The sequence below is a fragment of the Neopsephotus bourkii genome, unplaced genomic scaffold (genome assembly GCF_033783945.1).
Source record: "Neopsephotus bourkii isolate Nb327-2 ecotype Australia unplaced genomic scaffold, CSIRO-AGI_Nbou_v1 NB_860, whole genome shotgun sequence".
Taxonomy (NCBI): domain Eukaryota; kingdom Metazoa; phylum Chordata; class Aves; order Psittaciformes; family Psittacidae; genus Neopsephotus; species Neopsephotus bourkii.
The window spans coordinates 1481394-1499273 of NW_026901356.1; the positions used below are offsets into that span (position 1 = coordinate 1481394).

General features: G+C 37.3%; 2 protein-coding genes across 2 annotated transcripts in view; one reads left to right on the top strand and one right to left on the bottom strand.

Annotated features, from left to right (window-relative positions):
* Positions 1-17880, bottom strand: part of MPPED2 (metallophosphoesterase domain containing 2) — a 276881-nt gene that overhangs the window by 93270 nt on the left and 165731 nt on the right. The gene's annotated exons all lie outside the window — the stretch shown is intronic.
* On the top strand, positions 221-1475 carry FSHB (follicle stimulating hormone subunit beta). Its single transcript, XM_061356656.1, has 2 exons — positions 221-379; positions 973-1475. The coding sequence occupies exons 1-2, from the start codon at positions 221-223 to the stop codon at positions 1207-1209; spliced, it is 396 nt and encodes a 131-aa protein (XP_061212640.1). The 3' UTR covers positions 1210-1475.

Consider the following 17880-nt stretch of genomic DNA (forward strand, 5'->3'; position numbering starts at 1 on the left):
GCCAATATGTTGTTTCAGTTGCTTAGGAAAATCAACAGTTCCTTTAACAAGAAACATAAAGATAAATCTATTTAATGGCTTTACCCTTTGTTCTCACAGATGTTTCTGAAAGCTACTGAGATAACGTGACGATTCAATTCCTGTCTGTTTCTGTAAATATTTCCTGTTGAAAATAACTATATATGTTTCTCCAGTATATATTTTTTGTTTCATTCACAGGATGAAGACAATTCATTGTTATGTGCTGTTAGTTTGCTGGAAAGCACTTTGTTGCTATAGCTGTCAGCTCACCAATATTACCATAGCAGTGGAAAGAGAAGAATGTGAATTCTGTATCACAGTGAATGCCACGTGGTGCTCAGGATACTGCTTCACAAGGGTAAGAATCTTAAGTTTAATTTCAGGCACCAGATTTAAATATTCCAAGTGATTTATGAATAGCCCATTTCTCTAATCCATGATGAACACAAGCAGGATGAACCTTGTGAAAGAACAAGTTGAGTAACTGCTGTGCTATCTGACAGGAGAGTAGATACAGAGCAAATCTGAACCACAAAGGGAAGGGTGAAAAGATACATTAAAATTCAGATCTTTAACTAGCTGTGCACATCCTGTTTATATCGCATAACTAGAGTTTAAAGTATTACAATCTGGATCTCTGCCTTATGTAAAATCCGTGGTTACAAATAAATACAACAAAGCAGCCATTACTATGGAGACTCTTCTACTTTTCCAAATAGTTTGAAGACTCCAGCAATTGACCTGCAAGATTGTCTGATGATGATATGACAGAAATTTGCCATATTGGTGCTCCTAAATGGAGAAATCCAAGGATCCAGGTGAAATTAGAAGGGTCTGATCCAAATCCCCACCAGTTTAATGAATTTTCACAAGGTTCTTTATTTCATAAAAATTGTAAATTCTATCCCATAACAAATTTCACAATAGATATTTCCTTCTTGTAATTTTCAGGATCCAGTGTATAAATACCCACCGGTATCATCTGTTCAGCACACATGTACTTTCAAAGAAGTTGTATATGAAACTGTGAAGATCCCTGGCTGTGGTGACCACCCTGAATCTTTTTATTCGTACCCAGTAGCTACAGAATGCCATTGTAACACCTGTGACACTGACAGCACTGACTGCACTGTGAGGGGCCTGGGGCCATCCTACTGTTCCTTCAGTCAGAATGGGAGTAACCAGTGAAGGATGCACAAGATGGCAGTTTGGCTCAAAACATTCACTTTGAAATAAAGGTACTGATGGGGCTTAAGTGGAATATTATAGGCAAGGCTATTTAAAACTTGCCAAGTTTGAAAAGTTTTAAGGCCAAAATGAAGAGCTACCAACAAAACTACTTTTCAGGCCTTCCCTACTTAACCCATCAGGTTGCTTAAAATCTTTTTCATAGGTCTACAGACGCTGCTTCTGATACCTTAGGCCCTTGCGTCTTCTTCTTCTCTGTCACACCTCTAATCTCCATACTCGTGCATTTCTGCTGTGTAGTTCCAATGAGATTTTTGTAACACTATTTAACACAGGAGTCTCACAAATTATTTAGGGATGAATACAGAGGCAGCTGATCCCAGTAGTACAAACATGGTGTGACAACATGCCTTGAAAGTAATTCACGGTAGTCCCTTCTGAGAATGGAAGTTCATAGAGTTCTGCAGCAACCTAAGTCTGCAATAGGAAATATGAAGTTGAGATGATCTGAAAGCAAGGTGGAGGACTGACTGAATCAGAATGGAAAATTATTTAATATTATTGGGGAAATTATCTGAAACCTACTGAATGAAATCCTATCAGGAAAATTAAAATATACTGCTCTTCATCAGAAAAATCACAGGAGAGCAACTGGTTCAGCAGCAGTTCAGAACTGAAGACCTAGAGGTTGCAGAAGCTAAGAATGAGTCAACATTATCCTACTGCTGTGGAAAAGTGGGAATGTAAGGAGTAGAGCCTACAAGACACAAACTACTTCCACATTTCAGTTCAACATAAGGGGCACAGCTGAGTTGTAATTTCCAGCTTAGGACACAGCTGTTGAATGAACTGGAGAAAACCCAGAGAAGAGTAATAATAGCGGAAAGAGGCTTAAAAATAATTTTAGGACAAAAATATTTAAATAAATGTGGTTGTTCTGCTTATGGAAGGTAACAGAGAAGGAAAATAGTGGAACCTTTTTATGCTTGAAGACTGTTACAAAGAGAAAAGGAACAGTCAGTTCTCCATGTTCATAATGAACGGAACAACTAATGAAAGATCCAGAGCTGTCACTAACAAATCTTCCAAAAGGTACAGACAGCTAGACACTGAAATAAATTGTGGAGGTTTGAGTAAGGAAGGAAAGAAGGGAGGGGGGTCTGTAGAGTAGTGACCACTATAGGTCTTCAAGAACACACTGAAACTGTTAGGAATGACAGAGATAAAGTTATTTTGCCATGAGGCAAAGGAATGAAGTAGATGACCTTCTTGAGGTCACCTGGCATGTCTGCTTTTGGGACCCTCACAGACATGTTTATTTAAAGGGAATTTGTTACTCTGGATCTCTCATATAATAGATATTTTAACTTATTTAGTTTTTAGCTTTTTCACTGGAACATATTAGTTCTATTGATTTTATTTATAAGATTAATCTGCATGGACATTTTATTTGGTATAGTGAAGTTTTAAATGTGGTAAAGTAATAGGTAAATCAAATTGCCTCTCAGTCATTTCAGTTTTAAACAGTTTAAACTTGAGTTAAAACTAAACATTCATATCAGGAATAATTCTAATCTGAATGAGATAATTTTGAAATTAAATTGCAAAACAGAGTAGACTGTAGCAAAAAAGTATGGGAAAATGTTCTATTCAAAATAGATCTGTAAACACCTGTATTGTCTGTTGTGCATTTTGGAACAATAAAAATAATTTTGCTTCACTCCTGTTATGTATGTCTTAATAAGTCAGTTAAAAATCTTAAAGAGTACACCTGCCCAATTTACTATGCTTTAAATCACACGTTTTCTTCCCTTCTCATATTTTTTTCATGTAACTAATACACGCACCTCAGCTATATTTGCATTATATGGCCAAATCACATCAAAGAAAAGACTGGTATATTTAGCCTTATCCAGTAATGTGATGATGAAATATTACATAGTTGCAACACAACAGAATTGTGGATGTGAATAAAAATTATCATCAATGTTTTATTTAAACTATAGGGAATAGAACCTCTCCAGAGCTGCCCACATCTGTCACAAATTAGCCTGCATGTGAAAACAAAAATCATACAGCTTATTTAATTCATCAAATGCACCACTTATTTCATTTTGCAAACAAATCTATTAATAACCTTAAATCTAACACTGTAACTAATAAAGTCAAAGAGTACTGAGGTTAACATCAGAACACTAGCCAAAAAAAAATCCTAATCATGCATCACTAGAAGTTTCCAGACTCACTTTGTGTCTCTTGCACCTTTTAGGTACCAGTGCTGAGGTAAATACCAGGTTCTAAAGGCTTTAAGATGCAAAAGAAAAGATGCCCTCCATGTAAGCACTAACCTGTGCCAAGCAAATAACAGGGAAGATAAGAGGGAATACCTCTTTTGAACTTTTTCTTAACCTCTGTCCAGTACCTAGTACCTGAATCACTTTTACAAATCTGTCTTTTTGGAATATGGGCACATCTTGGATCAAAAGATTTCAATAGATCAATGGAGAACAGCAAGCAAATAACTTATGGAATATATCTTCTTTTCCTAATCATAAGTGACCACACAAAAGACTCAGGAAATATGTAACTCGCACATCAAGTCTTCCTGTTAACATCAGTCAGCTTGGAATGTATACTGCCATTTATATGAAATTAGTGTTGATATTTACTTTGAAGTAAAATCCATTCCAAATCATGTCAGCAATTATTTGCTGTTCTACAGACTGATGTCAAATATTTCATTATCAGTAGTTTCACTGACAGAAATGCTTACAGAAGACAGGCCTGACTTGGAGATGTCTTGAGCTACCTTTGAGAATGTGTATAGACTATATTTACTCAAAGTTCACTTTGTATTCAATGCCCAATAATCATTTAATGAAACTCACTTTTACTTCAATGTTTCTCTAAACGTTTAGTGAAGGTACATGAAAGCTGTGAATATCAGTGTAGTCGGAGGTCTAAACCTGCTCTGAATTATGACTTAGGAAAAATACTGAAGAAGTAATTTGTATGCTCTTTGGATAGCTCAGTCATGATGAATTAAATGGGAACTGTGTCAAAAGGTGAAAGTCTCAGTGTGACATACTACTCTACATACTAAATTGGTGGGTAAGCTTTTAGAAACTTTCCTAATAAAGTCAGAGGCCTACCATAGGCCTAACCCTTTCCACTGAAATGAATAGGTAAAATGCTTTTCAACTTCAACAGAGCTATTCTGCCAACGGTGAACTTCTCAAAAACTTCACATTAATTCTAGATTTTAAGGCCCGGTCTGCAAAAAGACCTTACAATATGTCAGACTTCAGCCACTAGAATACAGAAACTAATTTTAGAGGTAGTAAAAACTAAAATGGAATAAACTATCTATTCATTTACTCACGTTTAAGTAAAATTATCTCTCTTTTTGCAACACCCTGAAAGCATCAAAGCTGGAAAACTAATTTATAACCCTCTGGTGAAGGCATAGAGCATAAAGGTGATATATAGTGTTGAACTGTCCCTTAAAGACCTTTGAGGGGGACACTTAACACAGGATTCACTGTACTGTAATTCATTAATCTTTCAGATGCCCATATGTATAGATAAACTGCATGAAGATTATTCATCTCTGCCACCACATCTGTGGGTGAATTAATTCTTTCTATCATTTATTATGCAGACAGTTTGACCTTGATCTTATGAGTGTCTGTGCCAGTTGTACTTGAAGCCCTCCAGACGTCAAGATGGTAACATGAAGTGCAGCAGCAGTATTCATAGTCCTACTAAATGGAATTACTATTTAATCCCAACTGCCTTTTTTTCAGCAGAAAGCACACTTTGATTTTACTGACAGGTAAAGAAATATACGTTCCTCACCTTGAAGCTGTTAATAAAGCATCAACATATTAGCATCAGCTAATTGCTGACACAATTGCTCAGACATCATTCCCTGCCTAAAGTACGTAAATCATTCTTTCTAGCTTAAAACAGGTTTACACTTGCCTTTATTACTGTGGCATATAACAGGGCTTCTAATATTTTTTACCATAAGAAATATTAACGTCCTCCCCTTGTATCAACCCAACTGATGAAGAAGAACTTATTAGTCATCCACAAATCCTTAAACAAATCTAACCCAAGACAGAGGTGCAAACCAGGAATGTTAGGACTCTGACTTGTACATGTCAAGCTCTAATGCTGCACTTAACTTGGGCTCTTTGAATAGGAAGGGGAAAGACAGCTGAGTGTGGTGTTGATATGCTATAATTCTCCTCCACCCTTCCATCTCAGCAAGTGCGTTTTGCGTTGTCAGTATGCAATATGTACCCACACATTTCAGTTTTATTTAAAAAATACAAATAGCATCTTAGATGAAATTACAAAAAAAAAAAAAAAGAAAGAAAAAAAGGAAAAAAAAACCTACCAAAAAAAAAAAAAAAAAAAGCGAGATAAACTGCTAATCTGAAAAATTCATTTGGAGGGCAGCCTTGAGATTAGTGGTTCCTTTCCACTCAGGCAGTGTGATCTATAAAATTCTTCTGTGTATCTCATGTTTCTCTTCAACTTATGTTATTAACATTAGCTATCAAAGCCTTGGTCTTTCAGTGTGACTTTTACTGATAGACACTACAGAAGCTCACAAGGCTGGGAAATACAGAAAATGAGACAGGAGCAGGGTTAGAAGAAAGGCCATACTTTCAAGAAATCAAATGTCAGTGTTTCATTATGTGTAGGTGGGGAAGAGAAAGAATTAACTATCTATGCTTTGCAATCATTAACCATTAGTTTTCTCTCATGGAGCAACTCTAAGAGGCAAGAGGTAAAGTCTTACCTCAGTGATGACTTCTTAATTCACTGAAAAAATATGGGGGGTGTCAGATCTATTACTTGTATAGTTCGACTTTATTCTGTATGAGAAAAGAAGATAAATTCTAGATCTAGTATCTTTGGATTGTGTTTCATTATAGTTTCATATATTGAATAATGCTATAGACAGAGATTATTTAGTCAGACTGAGTCTAACCCCTAAATACATCTTTCTTAAGATACCAACATTCAAGACACATAAAATAATCTAGTATTATTCAACGGCTTGTAGACAAACCTTTGAACAGCTTAAGGAATTCAATTTTTCTCTTGCTTCATGTGTTTAAAATTTCATTCAAAAATTAGCTTTATTATCTCCTTTTCTCATTATAAAGTATTGGCAAGTCTTTATGCTTTTGTGAACACTGTGGGCATTTCCAGACAAAATAATGTGATAATGAAGAAAAATATTAAGAAGTTAGAAAGAAAGCTTTTGGTTCAAACACTGTTAAATTTACGTCACAATGAGGCAAAGAGATATGGATTGGGTCTATGCCCTGGTAATACTTGCCTTTTCAAATATGCATTTAGAGTCATCAACAACTATGGAATACATAGTTTGCTCTGCCAAAGCAGTTAAATTTCTTTCCTATACAATTTCTCCTTTAAAATAATTATTTGAATCTTCAGAAGAATTCTCAATTACATGTAAGCTAAAGCTTTAGATAGGAGATTGATTTACTCCATCAGTGTGAATAGATACAACTCTACCACACAGGCTTTGTCTACACAGCCTAGCCTTAAGACAAGTAGATCCTGAACTACACATATCTGGGTATGTTTATATTCTTGGATTATCATGTCTGGAACTTGAACCCAGTTTACAGTGTGATGCTTAGTTCAGGGACAATGTAAAAACATAACCAAATCAATTCCTGTCTCTACGCAACCTAGTTAGTTAGCATTTCTTATTCAGCATATACTACAAACGGAGGACTGCCATTTTAAGCATTTCTATAAGCAGAGTGTAGAAACTACCTTGTCAAATTCCTATATCCAGGTAATAAATCTATTAGAGGTAATGAAGGTGCAGTGGTTTGACCAAAATTCAGTTCAACCCAATACAAGTTCCAAACATCATCTCTAAGAAGCAGCACTGTAGTTAATGGAAAGTGTTTTGTCTGGAATGGTCTTATAGATTCATAAGAACCACTATTAATTTATTTAACACTACAGTATTTTAGAACATTTATTTTAAGGGTATTAGGATAGCTAGTGGGTATCACTATGCAATAATATAAGAATATTCTGATAGAGCAACTCAAGAATAACTGTTCACTTTTTGTTGTACTGTGTAGACCAATATTGTTTTAGTAATCAAGAATAAGATAGCATGAGAGCAAGCTTGAGAATGAACATTACATCAGAATAACTAAGCCTCAGTTGTGAATCTCAATGTTTCAGGGGTTAAATGCTCAAGAGCTTGTGGTTCCCTTAAACAATTCAGTCTACATCCTTTCAGTAGATGACTGATCCATTAAATATTCACTAACACTTTGACAACTAGAATAGTGTCAGATCTCAAATTGGAAAATTTCTTTTTAATGTCACTCTTGAGTTAATTTCTGTCATATCATTTCAGGTTATTTGCCACATCTCAAACTAGGTAATATTAATAGCACAAAAAAGTATCTTCTCTCTCTTAATAACTCAGTATGCCACATGAAAAAAACAAGCAATTCTGCTTTTGACATACAAAGCCCCATTTACTTCAAAATGGGAAAAGTGATGTGCCCAAGGATATGGAACTGATAAGAGAGACTTCAGGACCTCCCAACCTTTCACTCTAGCAAAGCTACATAAAAACACAGCTTGAAGCATTATACAGCTGGCAGTATTACTATACTACACTAGTTTATTAAAAATGTATCTTTGTACTTGATCTGAAAATAAACTAAAAGCTTACTGCCCATGACAAAAGCAAGAACAAGGAATAAGTGTCATTGTAACTCTACTATTAGATCAAAAAACCCTAATGTAGGTCTGCCAGGTTTTGAAAACAAACAATTGAACTAGGAAATCCCTTCAGTCTTGGTCTGACATCACTACATAAAATCTTATTGTACAGCTCCAAAAATGTTATGCAAGCAGCTGTGCAAAAAGCACTGAAACAAATCTTTCACAAATCGGGAACTCTCATAATCAGATTCTCCTGCTTGAAATATGTCACGTTCTCTGAATGAACACGTTTGTGCTGGCTGTAGATTTCCTGCTTACCTCTGCTGACATGAGAAATCCATGTAACTTTGTTGTTCTTTCAATTTGTGAATTATTTCCATGTGCATGTTAATAACTATTTTGTTTGCAATGGATAACACAACCCAGCAGCATGACAAAGTTGCTTTAATAAATTTTCTTCCTCATATGAATGAAGGACACAATAAGAAACCTATTTTCTGTTTTACTGCCCTTTCACTCTCATAATTGATGCTCAGGATTTCAGGACATGCATCTCTTTTTAAGGCTTTTAGGTATTAAAAAAAACCCCACAAATAAAAAGAACAACAAACCCTTTCCCCCACCACACCCCACCCCCTTATTTGGGTATTTCACATTTGTATTTAGAAGTTTTAATAAAACAGCTGCTTTCCTCTTCCTTTCCCTAGCACATGTCCTGATTACTGACAGTAGCAGAAAGTGAGAAGCATTCTTGCACATTTTCAATCATGACATTACTAACAATTCACATCTACACCACAGAAAATATTTTCAAGAGTCATTCTTGTCAGTTTCTCATGTTAGTAACTCTGTTTGTCATACTTTTTACATGATAAGCACCTAAAATCATACCTGTATTTCCAAATAGTGTGCATAGTGTTATGTCCAGGTTATTCAAGTTTGCAGATTAAATGTTCCAATATGGATCTATCCAGTTATTCAGTAGTTTTGCTCTAATACTAACAGGATACAATCTCACTTCGGGGAACACATAATGGCACACACGAGTTTGAAAATAAGATTCTCAGTAATTGATAAATGGCAGTGACATTAGGTACCAAGAAATAGCATCAATCACTTTCTGCTTAAGATGCTAAATGGATTTTCTCAGTACTGCCTTTAATTCACAACAGCCTGTGTCTCTTTAAAAAGCCCGCAGTTGAAGTACACATGGCAAAAGCAGTGCATAACTAGGGAATGCTTATATTCTGCTGTGAAGAAGATAGAATAAGAAACTTCTGAAGAACTTAGAACTTTGGTTCTCTTTGGAGGAAAAAAAAAAATGATATGAGTAAATACATCCAGATCAGAAAAAGGGACAATAAAAGTCTATAAATAAGCTATCACTGTTTTTTTTTAATGTTTCTTTAGCTGGCTTTCCACCTCTGCTGAGCACACCACTGAGTTAATTTTACTGCTGCTTGAGCAAGAAGATCAAAAAATAAGAGAATTGATATTGTGACAAGAAGAAATGCACATATGAGTAATGAAACTCCCAAGTCTGCTTTCAAAACAGAAGATAATTTCCCCTTTCACCTCTCCACCTCAGAAAGCCCTTGGCATTTATTGGGCTCAATGTGTTGATTTCAAGTAATGTTTTTCTTTGCCTGGATGCAAATGACCTTTATGCAGCACCTGCACTAAAATAAAATTCATTGTGAAACAAAGGCCAGACAAATTTTCCTGGAAAACACTTGAGTTTCCAAAACAAGTGACACTAATTCATTGTGAGTGATGCTTTCAGGAATGCTGCTTTACTTATCTAAATTAAAATCTGCACAAGTCAGGTTTCCTAAATCTAATTTACTCTTTAGTACACTAATGTCTCCTCAGGTAGCTCATCAGCATGAGCTATGAGTCTATGCAACAGTTGCCTGAAGCTAGGCTCTGAAATTTCACCTAACTTGTAAGACTTCCTACATTTGAACAGACCTTCCTAAATGCATAATTTTTTTATGAAAGAGACAAACTCTAAATCATAAACAGGCTTTCCAACATAAGAACCCTTCTCTTTTTCCTATATAGCATTAACTGCAGCAACAAAGTCATGCAAATCAAAGCTCTTGTGCTTAGGTTTGGAATTCACTTATGGGTGTCTCCTCATTATCTTTAAAAGTACCCTGAAGTCTATTCAACTCCAGCATAATTTAAGAACATCTCTGGGCTGTGTCCATTCCAGGAAGTTGAGAAGAGATAAGCTTATTATGTCTTGATACCAAATATCTTCAAATATTTGAAAACAAAGCACAAGACTCCAGAACAACCAAGTCAGGATTTATCCCCGAAGACCAGGGATAAATGTTGTATGTTTTTCCAGGTCATGTAAATGCTATTGAATTTCTACCACAGACATATATTTAAATGTTTTAGTTGCCCTGGGACCTGAAAAGGATCTGTAGCTTTCCACATGAGCAATAATTTATGTTCTTTCCAGAAAATCCAAAACATCAATACACAAAACACAAAACTGTTCATGTAACTCTTAAGAAAGATAAAGCAGTTACATTTAAAAGGGAGAAAAAATGGCCAAGCAGCAGTACAGCAGAAAGAGAATCTCTGAGTTCTAGTGATTAGCAAACAAATTATTACTCAACCATATATTACTGCAGACATGTAATAGGATGCTAAAACAAGATCTAGAACAGAGGAAGAGGGTTGTTTGTTTTTTTTCGCATTCCATCAACACGGGTAAGTTTTCAGTTTAAAGAGCGTGCTCAGACTGAGGGTTTCTGACTTTGATTATAAGGTTTCTCAGAAACTAAAGCTACATAATCAGAAACTTAACAAAGACTGACTTTGCATTCAACAGAGCAAAATAAAGCCCATGGCAGGGGGTTGGAACTAGATGATCTTAAGGTCCTTTCCAACCCTAACTATTCTATGATTCTACATATTCAGAAGAAAATGCCCCAAAACAATGCACATACACGAGTACTGACAATCCACTGCATACTCTTCCCTTATTTAAAATCGAGAAAGGGCATACTCAAAAAAGGGGGGTAGAGAAAGAACATAGGAGAAAAAAACTTTTAAACAATGCTTTTCTACATAGTTCTGTACTGTATTAAATGCAAATTACACCTTGAGGACTGTCTCTGCTTTCCTTGTATGTGTGAAAATACACTTCTTTTTTTTTTAATCAAGGGTATCTCAAACTTCGAAAACTTCATAGTTTTCCTCAGGTGCAAGCACAGGCCTATTCTGAGCCATCAAATAGCAACCTCATCGCATTTTAATAGTGTTGTAGTCTACATTTTTATCTAGTTCTCATTTTTTCATAGATTGATTATTTATTAGTAATTATTTAAAAGTGAAATATAATATATATAAAAGACTTCGAAAGTAGAAGCAGTACTGAAGCGGAAATGTTCCATTTTCCTGTCTAGTAAGTCAGTAAAACAAGGACTGGAGCAAAGACCTAAGATGTTTTTAAAAATTTGGCCATAATCTCTTTTTTACTCCCACCAAAAAAGAAAGCTTCAGTAACTATAACATTCTGAAACAGCTGTAGTACCAGATACTCTGATCTCAAAAAAAAACCAAAGCAAATTACTCTTCAGTTTCCAGGGAAATACTCTTTAAGTGGGTATGACAAGATTCTCCTTTAAAATGATACTACAATAGTATTCTGACTTGAACATGTTCCCCAGCACTGGTCATAAGGAGTTAGTTTACTTTTATTTCAATGGACAGAGATATTACCTTAAGAATCTTGCACTTATCTTTTTTATCCTCACAATGACTGAAAGTCCACATGATTCTGGAAAGAAAAGAATTTTTCCTTTTAATTCCTATAGGTCATCTCTAGGACTCTTACTATGCTCTTAACCAATCATTACAGATAACAGTATTCAGAAAATCACCTTATAAAAGTGTCTAAAACAGTACAAATAACTAGGATATTAATAAACGGATAACTTTTTTTCTCAGCTCACAGAATGCTAACAAACAAACTAGTCTGATTTACCTGGTGATTTTACCCCACAGACTACTTGAGACCATTTCAAAAGAAAGTCGTAAAGACTTGATATTTTGAGTCCTATCAGCCTTATCAGTTGTGATGGGTCACAGAAATTAAGCTCATAATTCCTTATCAGCTGAAGACTGTCAAGTCATACAAAGAGACTCTTTGGTACCATTAAGCATGGGTATAAACACGAAGTTTCCCATGTATGATCATTCCCACAAACTAGAAATTCAGACTCTCAACTGCCAGAAATAATATTCAATTACTTGCGCTTATTTTAGAAGAGGCTAAACCAGCTGAAGCACATTCGGGGCTGGGGTAGAGTGACACACCAAACAAACTAAATCAAATATACACACAGAACTTGATTCTTAAACACTGTCCTCTTTGACTGTGTCACATAATGGTAGAGTATCATTCCCAGAAGCAGGCACACCACAGCACCCCAGTTGAGAGGGGATTTCATATTCCTAGAAACAATTTTTCCCTGTTTACTTACCTTCACTCAAGTGATACAGGCATTGTGTGCTGAGAATGCAACAGAAAGTCAATGGAGAATTAAGCCTTTCTGTTTGATGTACAGTATAAATAGCTATCCTTTGCAAACAACTATGTCATATAGGTGTTTCATAGTGTATGTTTTAGCTATGGAACTTTCCAAGAATATGCTTCACTTCATGTCAGTGACTTATTTGACAGAAGGAACTAGCTAACATCCTTTGCCAGAGATTATGTTACATCAAATAGTAAAATACCTGGAAAAGAAATAATCTCTTGCAGTTTTTATAGATAACAGATTATGGAGAATGCTGCTGAACCCATCATCAGCCTTGACTGCCAATCTAACTATATCAATGCTCTTTGCAACCTACTGAGCGTGCCTTCTGTGTTGCATTAATCATAAGGAATTTGCCGTCACTTTCAAGGCTCTTTATGATTGATCCTTCCTACCCATCACCTCTCATCAAGTATTTAGAATCCTCCAATCAAGTTACAGTGAAAGCTTCCATAATCTAGTTGTCAATTTCTGTCAAGTTAAGAGCTAAAAGGTGCAAAAAGGCACTTTTTGGTTCTCCTTCATATCTTCCATTAAATTCTCCTTTTTTATAACACCAGTAAGAATAATATTGGGGTACATGAAAATAGATGCATAACACATTGTTCAACACTTTAAATTGTCTTCTTGAACACCTATCTATAAGTACCTTTGCATTATTTTAAAGCCATGAATTAGTTATTCCTATTAATAATGATTTAGAGCTTGGGGGGTTATGCCGTCTCTTACGACAAGACAAATGTGCACATCTCCGAGGAAAAGGGAGAGCACTTGCCAAACCCACAGACTTTGAAACTCAAGCTAGAACAATATAACAACAACTCCACAAGATGGCATTACACTACAATCAGGTGAAGTAATACATGGCACGCACACACTCTTGACTGCTAATGTTTAGGGAGGATTTAGTCCTCACCAAATCATCTGTAAGTAGCCAACATGCAGAAAACCGATATCCCAATCTCTGCTCTTGAATGTAACACGAGAAAACGTGAATGGAATGAAAATGCAGAACCACAAAAACTATAATTTTTCTTTTAGAAAACACAAAGTACTCCCTTCATAGATGATATTTTACATAAAAACAAACTGCATGTGAGCAATCTATGGGTTATTATAGGCTGTCACAGCAGAACCACTTCAACACCATCCTGAGCACTAATGCTCACTTAGTTCCCACCAAACACTATTCTTCAGCTGAAGCAATGTTCTTCCCTCAAGCTGACTGGCTCACAAGGGCTGTGGGTGGACATTCAAGTGCAGAAAATCCCAGCAAAGTACCATGCTATAAATGGGGACTCGCCTGTTCTGTGCAATTAATAACAGTATCAAGTTACCTACAGAAAAAAATCTGCAGTGTAATTTGCTGTTCTCCTGAGGGTCAAATGAATTCCTCTTCAAGTATTGCCAGTGCAGACGGTGCACACTCACTCTGCAGTAAACCCACAGCACGGTGAGATTTCAGGGGCCTGTTGCAGATGAGCCAGCAGCACACCAAGATTACACAGTAGTTTCTCAGAGGCCTTGGCAGAAAAAGAGTCTTGAGGAATGCAGCAGAGGCTGAGACAGAACTCTACAGCAGGAGAAAGATTCTGTGCTCTGTAACAGCTCAGAGGCTGAGCAAGATAATCCAGGCAGGTAGAACTATTCCAGGTCTCCAGTTCTACCTGCACTGCTTCCAGATAAAATAGATTTGTATCAAAGCTGACACTTGTTTAGTCACTGTCCTGTCCGATAATACACAGCATACACTGAACTCTCAGTGCCAGGAAAGCCTCACATCTGCCTCTCCCTGGCCTCCCCCAGACCCCCCCAAAATATCCCTAAACCCCCCTAATGTTGTGTAGCAGAGATGGATCGATGAGAGAATCTATGGAAACAAATACCCATGGCAGCTTCTGCTTTACTGCTAGTTTCATCTGAAACACTGCAGGCCAGATGTGATTCAAAGCCACCTGCTGACTTCAGTGGGCTCTGGATCAAGCCTTACCTGAGGAAGACTTTTCAGTTCTCCCCTTCACAAGGCACTCGGCTGATTAACAAGCCCTCCCACCTGCTACTCTAATGGGGATGCTCTTGTCTTCATGCTTGTCAGGACAGCAGACATGCTTTTACGATCATCAGCATGACAACTTTAAAAGAAAACCTGTGTAACTGCAGCACCTGCCAGTGTATTTACACTGCTCAGGGGGCAGAGAAGATCCCAGGGACTTTACTGAGGGCAAATCCTCATTTCGGGATCCAGCTACCATTGTAGCAGCTGAAATGCTGATGCCAACGGAGTAGCTGACCTTTTAGAGGGAGGATTTCTATGAGTATCAGAAAAATACTGATGTTAAAAAAACCCAAACATCGGAGACAGTAGTGTGACAAAGCAATAGCTCTGAAGATTCTGAACTGAACAGAGGCGAGGGAATCTTAATAAAGAGATCAGAGGATTTCCACCAACTGCAAGGTACAAAATAAACTCACAGTTCAGAAGGTATTTGCTGATGGAAAAACACTGAGAAGGATATTGTAAAGGGGCAATTGGATAGGAAGAAGTAGAAAACTGTGGAAAGGACAAAGTCGAAATGCAGCAGCACTGTATTCCCACCAGGAAGACAACGCTTACTCGGTAAGGGGAATAGAATGGTCCGAGGCCATTAAGAGTAACAGCGTAGCAAGCGGCCCCAGTTGCTCACTCCAGGCTGGCCCTTATCTCATGCTGTGCTTCAAAGAAACCCCAAGTGCACAACATCTTTCTTTCCAACTGGAACAGGAAATGATGAAATGAAACTCGATACAAAGGCTGGACACATGCAGTGGGTCTTGCCTTCAGAGGACCAAGCTTCAATTCTGATGGCCATATTCACATCACTTTTCCAGCATTTCAGCACCATTCAGCATCATTTATGTTGCTACGAAGCTAGGATGACTAAGCTTGAAAAATATCTCAAATTGTATCTGACCACTGCAATTCTGCCCTGGGCTGCTGTGGCGTAGCCAGTCCCTAATAACATTGATGCATAAACTGAGAACAACGTTGAAAATCTATGATCACAAGATGCTCAAACTACTAAAGACAATGTATGCATAAAAAGCTTGGAAATCTTTTTCTATTCAATAGCATGGAAAGCTATAACTGCCTCTTTAGATTTAATCCAAGTTTTGTTTTACTTACATTGTACAGAATCAATGAAAAGAGCCAACAATCCAAAACCTGAACTGTAGGTTAGGCTTCAGGGCCAGCATCAACACATGCGGGAAATAGACTTCTAAATCACAATTTTAGCCTGATCCTTCTTTCTTATGTTCCCATCCAACTCTGTGATTTCCGATTCTCTTTTTCTTTAACACAGAACACTGAAATACACTTATTTCATTAAGACTGTGGTAGTACAAACTAATTTATATCTAAAGTTCAACAATAGTCAGTATTGATGAGGCAGATCCTGTTTCTCAAATTTAAAACATATTCAGTTTAAAATCTAGCATCACCTCCTGTGGAACTGAGCATTCAATTCAGAAATCTACCATAAAAGTATCTGCTCATGCTTTCATTATGCAATGAGACACTGCATGGCATTTGTCATGGCATCACTGACAAGAACTGAATGGGAAGAGGTTTGCCAAATGTGCACAGCGAGGAGGTAATGGTGGTGATTTACCAGCTCATAGCCGAGACAAAGCATGTTGTCTGGGAGACCACAGAGTAACACCAGACACTGACGGAACATTTCTGAGGACCAGAAGAGAGGGCAGAAGGAAAAGCTTGGCCTTCAGAACCAGAATTCAGTGTAAATAAATACACTTGCTATCAAAGATTACGGCACACAGAGAAATTACTCTTTTACACTAACTGCAGCCAACAGTGGCTTCTCACGGCTACTAAGGGCTACTGCCTTCAAGTCTAGGTCAAACAGATCCTTTTTAGGGTCACTTATCTCAATCAGTCCTCAACGTTCCTCCATTTATTCTGTTCTGATTGGCCTAGTCTCTCATTTTGTGTTCTCTTCCATTACTTTTTCCCCTTTTTTGATGTTGACATCTTTCTCCTCCAGCCTTGCTTCCCCAATCCTTGAGTCTTACTATCTTGCATTTTCAATTCATATCAAACTTTGTTCTCAGCCAGTCCACATTTTCCCCCATTTATTCTCTCCCAGTCCAGCATAGTCTCTCATTCTGTGTTTTCTGCCATTACCTTTTCCCCTGACGTTCATCTTACCGAGTTCTGGCATAAAATCTTTCTGCTCCAACATCTGCTTTAGCTTCTCAGCGCTAAACAATCTGCAAAGCTCAAAGAGTTCTCCCACAGGGCTGCATCCGGCTGCTTGTGCTTCTGGTTAAAAAAAAGGTGGTTCAGACATCATTTGGCACTTGGAGAGAAAAGAGCTTGAAAAGGATTGGACAGGATATACAGTTTTCCTATGCAAATGACTATACCTTTTTCTGCTAGTCATGGTGCTATCTGGAGAGTAAAGACAAGTAAAAATAATAAATACACATCCTACTGGGTGGCATAAATAACTGATTCCACACAAACACACCATCTTTCTTTTACTTTTTTTTATATATTTCCCATTATTTTCTGACCCTTTGCACTACTAGAAAAAAATAAAAATCAGTGCTAAGACCCAAGCCCACAATGAACACAAACTGTTACATACAAGTCTGACCTAACTCCAGAATACCCACCCCGATCCAAGCACAGTACACAGTGACCATATTTCACTTCACAAAATTCACTTCCCCCTCCTTCAGCAAAGATCCACCAAAAGAACGAGACACTCTACAGAGTACAAGTCACCTCCTGGGAACAAGCACAGAACAAAGCAGATGCTTCTGTGTACTTCACTGCCTTACACCACCCCAAATAGATTGTGGCTACTATAAGAGAAAGCTCTCTCATTCAGAAGTATCTGATAAATGCACAAACCATGAATGTGTGAGAAGATTTTCTCCTGAGACACAAAACCGGTTCCGCTGCACGTCCCTCATTTCACAAGCCACCAGTCTGAGACAGCATGAGCCTGCACACGAGGGTCTTTCAAGCCTCTCTACATTTTGAGAAGATTGAGATTAAATCCAGATTAAAAACATGTCTCCAGTCAGATCTATACACAACAATATTGCAACAATTCCAGCAGAGAATCGCCAAGAAACCCTGAAATGTGAGCAAAACTGAACAGCTCTTTGAGGGAGAAATTTCCTCAGCTGAGCTATGTCACGAGTAACCCATTTCCTGACCCATTTTCTGGAGAGGTTCTTAATAGCCATTTGCTTGCAACAACAGAAGAACAACCACCCTCTTGAGTTTGCTCTTGTTCATATGCGCAGCAATCGACATGCAGAAGTTGTAGCATGTCAAGGTAGCTCCTGG